A 15,022-nucleotide genomic window follows, 5' to 3' on the forward strand; every position below is an offset into this window, starting at 1 on the left:
CCCCCCCAAAAAAAAAAGTCGCATATAGTATTCTTGAACTTATGTCTAATGTGCTGATGGTGTTGATTTTATGTTGCTAGAGTACATTGTCAAGAAAGTGGAGAGGAAAGTTCGGAAGCAGAATCAGTTTATTCACTTAAATGTCATATTTCACATGAAGTTAACCATTTGGCTGAAGGATTAAAGCATGTAAGTCTTGTTAATTTGGAGATTGTTTATTTGCTCTTAGTTGAGTGCAAATGTTTTTTTACTAGTGCTTTTCCAACTTTCAGGCACTTTCATAACTGGTTGTTCTTTACTTGGGTGCTTTTTTCTTGCAAAATTTTTGTTTAAAATCCGAATGTTCATTGATAAAAGCAATTAATCAGATGATGAAACAATGGGAAAATTAGTGAAAATGTTATTTTTTCTTGAACAAGATCTGAATGGAAAGTGAACAGGGAAAATGTTTATATAATATACTGAAAAGTAATAAAATTTGAATAGTTTCCATTATTTCTGATGGATAAACTCGAGTGTTGGTAACAATATTTATATAATAGTTGTGATTTTATTTATAATGCTTTTATGGGTTTTTTATTTTCATTGGCGTTGTCATGGTGATTAATATCTGTGTTATGTATCTTCAGCATTATCACAATTCTGGATTTGGAATTTCATGGGAAATCCAGTTCTAGATAGTCAGTCCTGTATGAACAGCTCAGTTTAATGCTTTTGGATTGAAGTCCTTGTTTGCAGCTGACAACTCCTTTTGTGGATTTTTTTTCCTTGTACATTCTTTCATTTTTCTCAATGAAAGTTCAATATATACAATATATATATGTGTGTGTGTGTGTGTATTTGTATGCATAGTTAAAATGTCTTAATATTTAATTTAACCAAAACCACCTCATACAAGGTTGCCTATTCAATTACATAAGCTTTTTTTGGAAGTACATTGAAAGCCCATAATTTTTAGTGGGTAGGCTTTCCATGATCTTTAAAAGCCAAGCTAGTGGTTCTATAGTAACCAGTCTTCATCGTTCAATCTGGTTTTCTGCCTACAGTAGTTCTTTATTTTTAAGGAAAAGACAATGTTTTTCATCAGTATGTGAAAAGCTACCATAATGAATACAATAGTTTCTATCAAAAGCAAGACTCACCAAAAGAGTTCTTAATAAATCTCTCGAGTTAGCATTAATTAGAAAGTTTATAGTTGTAAAAGTCACTGTCTAAGGAATCCACCTTGAATTGCTGCCACCTCTTCTGCGAGCCACATTCTAAACTACTTTGTGCCATACGTAATTGGGTTTTCTTCGGAATCTCCAACCACTTCTCCACTGAGGCTATAGTTTGTAGCCTTCGGTTCCCAATTCCCAGCTCACCACCAAATCCTAGGGGCTAAGGAACCAACTTCCCTCGATAGCTAGGCTTTTAATCATCTTGAGAACCATTTCCCCCTTCAGCAAGGCACTAGAGCCTCTTGACTCGGAGTCGATGTACCAAAAGTTTCTCCATTTATCAAGCTTGCTTAAGATTTTGTAGGCAGTATCTGCTGTTCATTAATAGCATGCCTCAAGACCTATAAGTTAAGTACTCCCACACTCTTTGCTTGCTTAACTAATAATTGTATCAATAAGGAAGGAGAGAGGATGACCACTCCATTTGATTCTGACATTTCTCTATAATATTGTGCTACTCCTTGTATTAAAAGAGATCTTATATATGTGTGAAGATTATGTATTAACGGTTTTAAAACAAAATCTCAATGGAGAGTCGACTTAATTCTCTCAAGTAAAGTTCAGAGTTTTAATAGATACATTCATTTTTCCCGTTTCATAATTACTTATCTTTTTGGCACTTACTTTTTATACATTCTCCCCTTAATTTCGTAGCTATAGCCTATTACTGTTGTAGCCCAAGGACAGTGTTCTTTAGCGATTCCTTCGGATAGGGGTTGACCCCACTTCCGTAATTTCATATCATCGATAAGTTGAGTGAGCAGTTGGCGTCGACTTTGAAATCTGGTATTTCAAAGTCTTGCCCTGAGTGCAGTCTGAAGTTATCACTTGTCTCTAAGATTTTTCTTAGCAAATAATGATTTTATTTTTGTTATTTCATATTCTTTTATCAAAAGTACTGTCACTTTTAGAAATCTTCCTCCTGAGAATTGTTTTTGCTTCGAAATGGTGCAGGGTTTAAAATCAGAAATAGATAAAGTGTCTCCTTCGCTGGGGCGCAGTGCAATTTTCTTGAAGGAATCTCGTATAAATAGCCTCCCAAGGTAATCATAATCTTTCTAAGTTTAAAGTTCTATTTAGTTCTGCTTTGCTTGCTACACATCTTTCCACTGGGAAATCTACCAGCTCTATTTTATATTAGCGTATAGGAAATTTTGCTCTCAATGTAATATAAATTTATGCTCTAATTTCAAGGTACTTGACAATTCAATTTGTCCGCTTTTTCTGGAAGAGAGAGTCGAATCAGAAAGCCAAAATTTTGAGGGTAATGCCACTAAATTTTATATTATAGTTTAAATTTCCGTACAATATTCCATACTTTTTTAGCTCGACTTTCATTTCAGAAAGTGGATTATCCTTTGGAGTTGGATGTGTTCGATTTGTGTTCGGATGATCTTCGCAAACAATTGGAAGCTCCTCGACTGGTATAGTTTCTGACCTATGGTCTTTGAGGAAGAAACTTATTGATAGTTTATAGTCGACAATCTTACGAGTTTTCGTTTATTGAAATATAGCTTTTAAGGAACGAGGAAGGCAAAAAACTCGGTCTGAAACCAAAAGAGAAGACTTCGGATTCAGCGGACAAGGATGTAAAGATGTCTGATGCAGAAGTGAGTTAAAACTCCATTGGCAACCTTTGATAATTATATTTGGACTTTCTTTTGACTTCCAAATCCTGAACTATGTAGGGAACATCTACTGGGAATGATTCACAATCAAGTGCGACACCTCAAGAAGGTACCCTTTTTCGAAAAGTGGAAATTTCACGTTGTGTTCAATCGGTTCTTACGTCTTAGTTCGTACGTTCTTTGACGATCAATTTTTGATGATTATCTATCTATCTCAGATGCCCCTTCTTCTGACAAGGAAACACAAATGACTGGAATTTATGATTTGGTAGCTGTGTTGACCCACAAGGGAAGGAGTGCAGATTCAGGACACTATGTTGCCTGGGTCAAGCAAGAAAGCGGTTCGTCTTTTAGATTGATTAGTCATTTTCATTAATTACTACGTGTTAGCTCGCTCCGAATATGAACGATCATGAACGGTTTTCAATTGCTACAGGGAAGTGGATTGAATATGATGATGATAACCCCATTGTACAGAGAGACGAAGACATCTTAAAGCTATCTGGTGGAGGTAAGGCTTCCTGGACAGTTTTAGCAACTCATTAGAAATGGATTCATCACGGACTGCTAGATAACGTCTCGTTCTGGTTATTCGTTTATTTCAGGTGACTGGCATATGGCATATATTTGCATGTACAAGGCTCGTGTTGTCCCTATGTGATATCGATTACGTTCATATTTAATGGCGAGAGCTTCCATGGTTGGCTCGAGACTTCATCGACTAAGTTGGCTTGCCAGAAAGTTTCCTATGTTCACCAAGTGTGTTCTAGTGGTTTGCTCTATATCAGCTTGGCAACTTGAAAGCAAACTGGTCTGGTTAGATATTTTTTAGAAGCAAATACGTTATGTTTAAATGTGTGGATCATTGGCACTGTTTGATTTACTACCTCACTTTCTATCTGTTTGGGACACTGCAATTATGCAATTAGATTTTTCCCGCTTTATTTATGAACAGGGAAACCAAGTAGTTTTGCTTAGCTTGTGCTGTTTTTCTTTTCTAAATCTTTTGGCATCGTGCTCACGGTTAGTAGCACGATTAGTAGATTTTGTCTGTTTTAGCTCGTTATGAACTAGTCTCACAGTTTTTAAACGCGCCAGTTAGAAAGAGGTTTCTACACCTTTATAAGAAATGTTTCGTTTTCCTCTCTAACCGACATGGGATGACATGGAATCTCACAATCCACTCCCCTTTGGCAGACATGGGATGACGTGGGATCTCACAATCCACTCCCCTTTGGCAGCTCAGTATTTTGTTGGCACATCGCTCGGTGTCTGGCGCTAATACCATTTGTATCAAGTCAAAGCAGCAATATCTACTAATGGTAGACTTGGACCGTTTAAAATCAAATCAACCAAATCAATATAAAACTAACTTTCTGGTAAAATTTTGGAAAAGCTTCTGCTAAATTATTTGAACTATGAATTTATGATATTGACAATATTGTCCATCATGAAGTTCTAAAACCCGAAAAACTTAAATTATTTCCCCGTTAAGAACGAGACAATTGAGAAGGAGATATTGCTTGCAAAAGATGAGCCAAAAACGACCTAAATATTGCTTGCAAAAGGTGAGCCAAAAATGACCTATGTGACAAACAAGCAACCAACCAGATTAATGAAGGGTCGATTTGGTTGTCTTTTAGACGCACCAATGCCTTGCCATATTCTGCACCCTATACAACAAGCTATTCCATCCGTACTTGTAGTCTTCTATTTTTCTTGCCTTCCATCTACTTTTCCTGAGCTAATAACCCATATAAGGGAGCACATAATCAAAGAAATGACATACAATCTCACTTCATCTGGGCACCAATACCAAAGTAAGAGCACAGCCATCCCTTAGCTTCCTAACGTAATACTGAAGAGCACAATGAAACAGCCAATAAGATACAATAAAATAGCAGTGAGTGAGAAAGAAACAATGAAAAAATGATGGTGTGTAAGTTTATAAAAAGACAAATCCCAACAAAGATTAAGAATAAAAACTACACTTTCTTTTTGGAGGTGATCTTAATAAACCTAGTTGCGGCTGTTGCAAATATTGAACATTGGTTTGGTTTTATAGTATTTGTTGTAGGAGAGCTACAATCACATTCTTTTTTTCCTTCATGGCTCCAACCCAAAACAATCTGAAACATAACTCTGCATCTTCTCTTTCACAAGAAGACACTGCGGCGGAATCAAAAACAGTGAAAAAGAAGAAACTAAATAGTTGGGGGTTGAGGAACACCAAAATGAGATGCAGCCACTGCAAACAAATCAACATAAACCTTGTGGAGGATTGTGTGGCAGCCACCTCTGCTGCATCTGGGATGATACCAAACGCACGTTCGGTAAGTCTCTGGGCTACGTACGTCATTTGATGTCGAGGTACTTGCAAAGCTTACGAATCCAATGGCTGGCAGGAAATGGGAAAATAACTTTCTCCAAGAGAGACTCTTGAGAAAGTCGACCGAGCAAATACATTTCTTGCTAAACCATGTTTACGCATAGTACATGTACAAGCTGTTAGCAGCAGCGCAGGCAATCGAGTTCTCAGTTGGGTGCCAAGCTAAATGCAGTAACTTTGTTGTGAAATCAAATGAGTTTCCATTTGCATCAACCCCAGGGCTCTCTGATCCTGCTATGGGAATGTAAAATAAACTGTATGCCACAAAACTTGAATTGATGATTTGGTTTGTTAACGAGTGAAAAGCGAAGAAAACACGAACCTCGTCTTACAACTCGTGTTATACTACTGCTTAGAGATCTGGCAGGCCTTGAAGGGGTCTGAACTTGACGCCTGCAGGCACAATCGAACCTTGCATAAGCATCGCGTAAATCAGATCAAATCACACTCACAAAAGATTACCTCATTGGATTTTTGCTAGCTTCTAAAGTTGTAGCCTCTGTACTTCCCGATACACAGCCGAACACGCGGAATAAATTACTGAAAACAAAAATGTGCATAAAATGGTTTATGTCTCATAAAAGAAACGGAATGTAGAGTTTGGAGGAGCGCTTACCTGTAAGAGCCTGTAGCTAATCGCAATCCATCTCCACTCAAACAACACTCGAACTTATCGAAGATTGAATCATTTTCATAAAGGTCACAGAGCTATATGAATATTCAAAGAAAAACGTCACCAAAAAAGATAAAAGATCGCAGCGTATTAAATATTCAAATCTGGGTTTAGAGGCAGATGATTCAACCTTAGGTCTTAAATATTCATGAACCTGAAATGCTGCAACTGGACCAGAATCCATATTAATATCCCACAACTGCAAACAAGTAAACAACTCACTTCATAAACAAGATAACTAGTGCAAACAATCTAAACTTTGTTGACTATATTGAAACTTCAAAATATGCAAGCAAAAGCCACTCAAGAACTTCACTAAGAGTGAATACCAAAAACAAGAGGAAGCAAGTGATCTCGGTTTGAATGACCTTTATAGAACGAAATGAACATGCTATCAACGACGACAATGACGAATAAGTCCACGAGGCCAACGTAATTGAAAAGCTGACTATACTATAGAGGGCATTTATAAAGATCTAGCAGCCCAAGAGATGAGTTTTAAAGAAAAGAACTTAAGCACGACTATCTTTTGAGTTGTGACACTACCAGGCATTAACTCTACCTCAGAAAAGTTGAAAACAACAAGTGTCTTCCCCTGAAAAATACTATTAGTAAGGCGCCGGGAAGCCTTACCAAATGAGTTTTCTATTGATATTAGGGCAATCTAAGGCCCATCACAATCGAAGTAGACCAGTGAGTAAAAACGAGAATGGGGACAACGCATTCTCCAATACACAAACTCCTCAATAAAGCGGAGATTTTGAAATAATAATAATATAAAAAAATAAAAAGGAAAAGAGGAGGTCGCACTTGCAATCGCAGAAGTCGGGTAATTTTAACTGGCTCGCACAGACACACACAAACACGTCCATTAGAGAGAAAAACACCCCACCACTCATAGTGAAGCAAAAATAGAAAAGACTGAACAGAAGAACAGTGATAATTGAATCCACCCCTCCAACATGCAGATCAAAAGAGTATCTAATTTATACGAATAGATCTTCCATAAGATTATATCTCCAAATTTCTAACTATATGCTTCCTCGACACGCCATTCCAAAATTGTTGCAGATCTAGTCTTGTGGGAAATTTTTAAATGCACATGAAATAAGAAAGCTTTGTAGGATAAACTAGCCCCACATGTACATTCATGAGCCAAAAGCTACCTACCCCTTTTTTTATCAACCTAAATGATAAAATTGCAACATAGTTGGCGCATATCAGTATCAAGAAGAAAAATGAAAACCTTGAGAGTCATGTAATCACGACTAAGAATGTATCTTCCTTCCTTTCCAAACTTAATATCAGAGATTGAAGCAATAATCTCAGTGAAAAAGGATCTAGAACCAGGTGCTTCCTGCTCCTCAAATCTGCACCCAATTGAAATTTCTAATGAGTTCTCAGGTCCACAGGGTACTTTTCAATGTGAAGGATATGAAGAAAAACCAGAAGCACTTACAATTTGGCATGAGAATCACATAATGCCGACTGCCGCAAATCAATTAGGCGGATGGATCCTTTTGAACTGCTGTATGCTAACATATTGCAATGAGTAGGATGAAACTCTGCAGACGTTATCACCTCTACAGAAGCACAAGGGAAATTTAGAATCCAAAGTTTAAAATTATAAAACTAAAAACAGAAGTTGAAAGAAAGAAAAGAGAAAAGAGAAAAAAAACGCTGGGAATGAATGCATGATTATACAAGTTACACTCCGCAGAAGCCCAAAGTCAGGGGAAAAGAACATATCAATAGGAATATACAAAAGTTGAACGTAGGCTGGCTTAAATAAATCTGTAATGGCTTGACCCTTACTTTTCTTTCTCCCTTCATTTTTTTCCTTTTATCCCATGAGAACCAAAAACGCCTGTCATAGGAGGCCAGGACTCCTGGCCTCTTTCTGATGACAAGTGTGCTAAATCTTCTCCACTAGCCCACGAACTTTGTATATATTTCATGTTTAGTGGTAGTCTGGTAATGAATAAGATGAAGCTATTTAAAACAAAAGCCTGGTTCTGAGGATGTTAGTAAATAATCATACAGAGTTAGTTTGTGAGAGTCTATAGGACCCATCCCGTTTCCATTACTTTCATTAATAGAGAAAAGTATTAACTTAGTATTTTAATTCTGTTACTCTAATATCAGCCACCAGAAGGAATGTCAAACCCTACTGACCAGAATTCAACACCTTACCAGTCAGATCCTCCATGTTAGCAGGCTTGACATCAACAATGTTGAAACTTTGACTGCTAATTTCCAAGTTCCAAAGATTTATCCGCAGATCATCAGCTGATATAAAAGTTTCTCCATCACTATAAACACAAGGCAAGAGGACATAATCGGTTACTAAAACCATGTGAAGAAACAAGTAGACACTGAAAATGGAGAGCATATTTCTGCAAATAAATCATAAAGTGGACTTCTGATTCTCCTTTTCTTTAATGAACCTAGTTTGCAGTAGTAAGACTTCATCATTAAAAACATTAAAACAATAAACACATACATACATGTGTCATGTGAATTTGAGCACAAAGATATTGAATTTCGTGACTCTGTACATGTACGATACACACACACATAAATATGGACAAACGAAGATATGAAGAAAATTTTGACAGAAAACCAGCTTACACTACTAAGGTAAGAAAAAATCTAACCAAAATGAAATATTGCCATTCCGTTTACAATTCAAGGGTTAGAATATAAGCGCTGCCATCATGCATTATTTGAAATTGAATGATTCATTAACTTATATATATAGTTTAAGCTAATGAGAGTTGGGGAAATTTAATGTGGTGTCAAAATAAGAGATTCCAACTTCAACTCTCTCTATGCCTTGAGCCTCTTTAATCACAATAATATTTGAGCACACACAACAAATACTTCAAAATGTGAAATTTGTTATTGGTTCAACAAAGAAGTCCCATCTCTGCATGTCACTGTTGTTGATAACAATCCTTGGCATTTCATTGCCAAGTACTAGATAGTTCATTGTAGACAGATAATAGTTCGGTAGGTCTACCGCATTTCTTGGGAGGATGATTGATTTAGTAATTCTCATATTTGCCTATAGCAATCAAGACTTTATACTGTAGTTGAAAGCAAGGAACGAAAAGCCAAGACTTCTGGGAGGTAGATCTAAAGCAAAAATGCTCAACTTTAGAAGTAATCAGAGAGGTGGATGAATGGCTCCCTCTTTTGAGTTTGGTTAAAGTATTAGGCCTTTTAGTGCCCAAAATTCCAGGAATTGGTGGCTAGACAAATTTAGGCAGTTTCCTGCCAATCTTAATTCAATAATTTGATCCTATTTCATTAATTAAATAGGTGGTTTAAGGCCAAAGGGCTAAAGTAGGTAGAAGCTTTTTCAACTCCTCATTAAGAGTCTTAATACCCATGATAAGATACAGGATAGACTCCTCATGATAAGGTACAGAAAAGAAACTATTCCATAATTTGTAGAGAATAATGTTGAGGATGCTGATAAGTTACAGCTCTCGTTCCCTGGAAGCTTTGAAGATTTTTTCCCTTCATACATTGTGTAGCCATCTGTACGTTTTACTTCGTGGAAAATGCTACCAGGAGGGATTTAGAGATTGCAACTGAGAAATTTCTGGGACCTGTGGGATGTTGTTAGAACTTTATCCTGTGACTGGTGCAAAGTTTTACAAAACAGTTCGATGTAACTATACCACTTTAACAAAACTTTTAGTCCACAATATCTTTTATTAACAACACTCTTTCTAAGGATTATACTAACTCAATAAATGGGATCATCAAAAGGTCAGATTTTTTTGGAGGAAGATGCGGAGTCAGATAAGGATTCTGTTAAGTCTTAGTGGTGATGAGATGACTTGGAGTTCAATTTTCCAATTGTTAATGGGTATGAAAAGGTATCCAATGAAGCTCTTGATGATGAAGATTTTGAAGAAACCTTTTTGTTCTACTTTTCATGAAGAAGAGCTTAATTCACCTTTAAAGAAGCTACCAGATGAGTCTTCTTCTCCCCCTCTCATCAACACAATAGATGAAAAAGAAAATTTTCTTCCATTGGTTTCATCATCTCATCAGTTTTCAGTTATTGGGCGAAGGCTTCGGGTTTTTTTCGGAGTTGAGTTTGGTGTTGATAAGGCTTTTGGTTGGTTGTTTTCTTCTTTGGTCTTCTGGTGTTTGAGCTTCTCCCCTTGACAGTTGCAGTTTTTCTTCCTTTCCTGACTTTATGTTTCAAGCTGGTTCGTGTAGTTTCCATCTGCTTCAGTGATTTTAGGAGCTTTTCCATTAAAGTTTCAGCTTTTGTTTGAAAGCTAAGTTTTTGTTGCTTTTATGTTCTAGCTTTGCAGTTATTGCTGTTAGTTAGCAGCTCTTCGGTTCCGAATTTTGTTTGGTTTCTTTGGTTTCTTTTCAGGTTCTTGTAATCTTTTACCGTTATACTCTTCCATCCCCTTTTGGAAGTATGTACTTCCGTACTCTTTTCTTCTTTTTCATACACCAATGAAAAGTTTTCTCTTGTTTAAACGAAAAACTATACCCCTATTAATAAGAGCAAATACTTGTACGCTTAATACAAGGCATAAATAAAATCAAATACGAACATGATTCATAGTGCCAAGGTTACCGACGAAAATGCTCCATCAAGGATTCAAAAAGTATAACAGAATATACTTAAGAGAAAAATTGGATTTGAGTGAAAGACACCAAACCTATTATTGGAGATGGAGTTGATGTGATAATCATGAGCATGGCCGTACACTCTTCGACATCTTGCAACCAGGTTAGTCTCATGGGTAGTTACCTGCAAAACTAGTGACTTAAGAACTCGAGCAAAAATAAATAAATTAGGCCTTTTGTTTTTTTGTTTCTGTTTCTAAAATTCATGTTTATTTCTTAACATTCTTCTCCATTTGTAAATTACTTCTATATGCCTCGCCAAATGTAAATAACTGGAAAAAAAAAGCTACAGAATATCTAATCTTGATTTTAAAAACTAGTAAAGTAATTGATAGAGACAACTTCACAGATGTGTGAAATTTACGATGGGATCGAAAATTCATGACGATTACAAAAGGTTATCCCACTTTGTTAAAAGGGAAGCATGGCTATAAGAAGAGAAGAGAGCAGACAATTTACAAAAAGTGTCATCATAGAGATGTACTTTTAAGGGAAAAAAACGTCGTCAAACAAGACCTTATTAAAAAATAATCGATCATGAGTAAATGTATGCCCAAACTACTAAAATGAATAGCACGAAACTAAAAGTAATTTGTAAGAACATAAATACATGAGGGTGAGGGCATACCACTGGTAAGCGCAAAGATTGTATGCCCCTTGCTGGAAATGACGGGTCATTACTCGGATATCGGTCTGGGGATCCTCCATTTGCAAGATATGGTCCAGAGCTACTTGAGTTGCTCGAGCTAGCATTGCTTCCATTTCCAACAGGTTTAGAAGGATCAACATTCATGGTGGAAACCTTTTTTACCTTCTTTTCTTGCACCTGATCAAAACTCAGAAGCAAAAGTAAGAAGTAAATAGACAAAATGGGTAAAAAAGTTACAAGAGGATAAATATAAGTGAAATGGTTAATTTTCCATGTGTGTGTGTTTGGTGGGACGGGTGGGGGAAGATAAAGGGCTTCCGACTAGTTTCAAAATAATCTAAATTTTCATTATTGATGAACTCAAGAGAACGTCTTCATGCACTAAAGTCAAATTTTGAAACGGGCAGACATGATATCTGATATCGTCTTCTGCTGGTATCTACAATAATTTACCGAACTATAAAAAAATGAAGCTTTAAATTTCACCACTTCAAAAATTTATGCAACCTTACAGAATACGTAATCTTACGATAACACTGAATAACCTCCAGAAATATGCTGCCAAGATATTTGATATAATTGCTAAAACATTTAATCAAGCATCGAATCCGTGTTCCCACGTGGTATAATAACGACAGATATAAGCAGTATCCTACCTTCCAGTACTTGATTGTTTTATCATTAGTAGATAAGAGAAATAAGGCACCATTAGCTGGCTGGCACCATCTGATTTTGTTAATTTTTTCCTCAATTTCCAAACTCTTCAGGTAGTCAAACTGATAAAAGCAATGCAAAAGAAACATAAATATAAATGTAATAGAATCCGTTCATGTAATGTATCTAAGTAACAATCACAAGACTAATGATCGAGGGAATACCTCAGGCTCATGACTCTGAAATTCTGTCTTATAACGAAACTCGGGATGCCTACTAATTGCATTATCCATCCTCTCTAAATCCCTTCTCGATGCACCATGCTACATGTTAAAGCAAAAATAAATAGATAAATGCGAAAGAACACGAGAGATGGGGAGGGGGAATAACAATGCAGCCATGATTCCAAGAAACAAACATCTTTGGTATCTGTCCTCTCAAAGAGTACCACCCGGCCACCACGGTCACCAGTAGCAAGATGATCCCCACTTTTATCAAATTCAATTGCTGAAATGATATCGACTGCCAAAAAGGAGGTGAATATAAAGCTTTAGAAATTCAAACATCGAGGAACGAAGATACCGAACCATGAAAAATGCATGCATCAACTAGTTGCTTTTAAACTGACTAAACAAACTTGGTTAAGATGAAAAAGAATTAAAACACGAGAGCTACTACATCTAACTCTACATTGTAACATATTGTAGATCCAAGCAGCCAAAGACCATTGCAGAGATGAACGGATACAGATAGTTTGAGTTGATGTGAAATACACACCACCATAATAACTCGAATGCTCGATTTAAAAGCCAAGAATTCGAATGAAAACACAGAAGATGAACAAGATTTTTAACAAGCCTGATAATTCACCACTACCTTCATAGAGCAGAGTGAGGGCCTGCAACAGGGATCATTATCTCAAGGAATGCTATAGCTATGAAAAGGAAAGAAAGTAAAACAATGAGACAAGCAACAGTTGGGCTGCAAAAGACAATGGAAGCTTGAAGACTGCCCAAAGAAGCATCTTCCACAGATAATGATGAGCGTAAAACGAGAGAGACGTAGACGAGAGGTTTGGAAAAAAAGACTTTCGGTCCTACGAACACAAAAGCTAAGAGAGGCAGAAGTATAAACAATTAAAAAGAAAGGCTAAATACCATTTTAGCTTTAAATAGGCATACAACACCATGTTCCAAACGTGGATTGTGAACATAGAAACTGCAAACTGCTGAATGGCTGCAGGGTGACAGTTGTTGGTTTATCAAAGGAAATTCAATACACTTGTTTGTCGAATTACTTGCATTCTAGTTTCACATCAGCAAGGTAACAAGCCAAACCAAGCTTCAAAGCTAGCAAACCACGACTCAAGATTCTACCTATTGGAGGAATATCCAGAAAAAACAGGAACCAAGCCATTGTCAGGCTTCCTTGTGACCAGAAAACTAGATCATTTACGCTAAAATTATCCGATTCTCAACGATGGTTCGAAAGGGGGATCGAGGAGTTACTCCACACAGTTAAGCAATGCTCTTTGCATTCACTTACTATCAAAAAGAGGAAAATCTCAAGGCTAGAAAGTGCATGCAGTAAATTCAGCCCAGAAACCAGAAGCTATTCCACAACTCACCCACCGGGCTTAGGTTGGAAGCTTCTTACTAATCCTATAAACACAAGGAACAATGCTGCACAGCCTTAGAGGCATCTCAACTAGCAGACTCAACTCCCTCTCATTACAGAACAAAAACAAAAATTCCCAGCAAATAAACATCAAACCACAGATAAACTCACAGGTCCATGAAGAAACGAGATAGAGATCCGCAACAGAAATACCAAATTAAAAGAACAACTTACAATCTGAAACAGATCGGAGGCCTGAAAAAACCCTAAATGCAATGGATTCACCAAATTTGAATTGGATCGAGAAACCCCAGATGGGAAAGAAAAACATTGGGAATTAGAGTATAAAGTGAATAGTACCTTCCTGAACTTCTTCACCGGCTGTACGCTCCCCAAAGACCTGAGAGAATTTCCAGTCCAGCGGCTGTGGCGGGGCGGCCGGAGCTGCAATGACCTCATTACCACCATTCATTTCACCAACAAAAACACAAATCGAAGCAACCCCAGATAGGAAAAATCCAAATCCACCAAATCCAATCAATGCATCGAAGATCCCTGTCTGGGTTTACAAAAACCACAGCTTGGAAACCCCGTCAAACGATTTCCGAAACCCAGAAAAACAAATTCGAAAAACCAACAAAATAAGACAAAACAAAAAGGGCAAATCTAATTGTTGCTATAGATTCCAATCAAAAACCATCGCGAACTGGGAAAAAAAAGCCCAATTCCCCTGCGCCTCCCACAACTTTTCTCTCTCTCTCTCTCTCTCTCTCTAAAAGTCTCTCCCCTGTGTCTGCCTCTCTCTATAAAAGACTCTCTCTCGCTCTCGCTCTCGCTCTCGCTCTCTCTCTCTCTCTCTCTCTCTCTCTCTAGAAGGAGAAAAACGGGATTAAAAGCTCAGCAAACCGTCCAAAGACAAGAAGGAAAAATAATGAAAAAAAAATAACGAAAAAAAATAGCTCACAGATTCATAAATTTACAAACCCCAAAAACATATACACACCAAGTCACCAACACTCGCTCTTCCTTGTCCCTTTGGATCAATAATGGCCGTTTTTTCTCATAAATCTTAGCTTATAATCCTCATAATTTTCATCAGCGTCACACAAGTGCATCCGAATCAGCCCTTCCAGTTCGTAATGATTGACGATCAATCTCAAACAAAGAGGCCTCAATCTCCTTGGAGCGTTACATTCCTCGAACTTCTCCTCCTCCTAATTCAAGTTAATTTTTGTAATAAATTATATTTATCTATCAAAATACCCATAAAATATAAATATAAATATTTAATAATGTTAATAATACAATTTTTTTAACAAAATATATAATTTTTAATTTAAATATTTATTTTTTTAATGGATATTTTCGCCAAAATTTATACCAATAATACACAAAATCTACTGTCTTTTTACATGTCACGGTGAAGATCCAACCCGTTCACTTCGAGGATACAACGTAGCGGTTTTAAAATTTACGTAATTTTGCATATTTATTTAAGAATTTAGAATTTTTTGTACATAATAATAA

General features: G+C 36.8%; 2 protein-coding genes across 5 annotated transcripts in view; one reads left to right on the forward strand and one right to left on the reverse strand.

Moving 5' to 3' along the window:
• LOC111456025 (ubiquitin carboxyl-terminal hydrolase 6-like) overlaps window positions 1-3,825 on the forward strand; it is an 8,756-nt gene extending 4,931 nt beyond the window's left edge. For 2 of the 3 annotated variants that reach the window (XM_023097724.1, XM_023097726.1), the window contains exons 10-18: window positions 81-189; window positions 2,175-2,263; window positions 2,415-2,484; window positions 2,564-2,644; window positions 2,735-2,830; window positions 2,909-2,957; window positions 3,067-3,189; window positions 3,285-3,359; window positions 3,454-3,825. In XM_023097724.1, coding sequence (XP_022953492.1) covers window positions 81-189; window positions 2,175-2,263; window positions 2,415-2,484; window positions 2,564-2,644; window positions 2,735-2,830; window positions 2,909-2,957; window positions 3,067-3,189; window positions 3,285-3,359; window positions 3,454-3,509 — 748 coding nt within the window. In that variant the 3' untranslated portion in view covers window positions 3,510-3,825. The remainder of the gene's footprint in view (window positions 1-80; window positions 190-2,174; window positions 2,264-2,414; window positions 2,485-2,563; window positions 2,645-2,734; window positions 2,831-2,908; window positions 2,958-3,066; window positions 3,190-3,284; window positions 3,360-3,453) is intronic. The other variant, XM_023097725.1, reaches the window with a different exon arrangement.
• Window positions 3,826-4,770: 945 nt separating this feature from the next.
• LOC111456210 (serine/threonine protein phosphatase 2A 55 kDa regulatory subunit B beta isoform-like) lies at window positions 4,771-14,684 on the reverse strand. 2 transcript variants are annotated; one of them, XM_023098019.1, is made up of 14 exons: window positions 13,856-14,684; window positions 12,297-12,400; window positions 12,103-12,201; window positions 11,881-12,000; window positions 11,204-11,401; window positions 10,608-10,699; window positions 8,104-8,222; window positions 7,370-7,493; window positions 7,157-7,280; window positions 6,041-6,109; window positions 5,854-5,945; window positions 5,700-5,777; window positions 5,560-5,630; window positions 4,771-5,471 (listed from the first exon to the last, which is right to left on the reverse strand). In XM_023098019.1, the coding sequence occupies exons 1-14, from the start codon at window positions 13,965-13,967 to the stop codon at window positions 5,332-5,334; spliced, it is 1,542 nt and encodes a 513-aa protein (XP_022953787.1). In that variant the 5' UTR covers window positions 13,968-14,684; the 3' UTR covers window positions 4,771-5,331. The 2 variants fall into 2 exon arrangements, with proteins under 2 accessions (XP_022953787.1, XP_022953788.1); XM_023098020.1 differs by having other exon boundaries at window positions 4,771-5,468; window positions 13,856-14,682.
• Between the last annotated feature and the right edge of the window lie 338 nt (window positions 14,685-15,022).

Source organism: Cucurbita moschata, unplaced genomic scaffold (assembly GCF_002738365.1).
Source record: "Cucurbita moschata cultivar Rifu unplaced genomic scaffold, Cmos_1.0 Cmo_Scf00018, whole genome shotgun sequence".
NCBI classification, from domain to species: domain Eukaryota; kingdom Viridiplantae; phylum Streptophyta; class Magnoliopsida; order Cucurbitales; family Cucurbitaceae; genus Cucurbita; species Cucurbita moschata.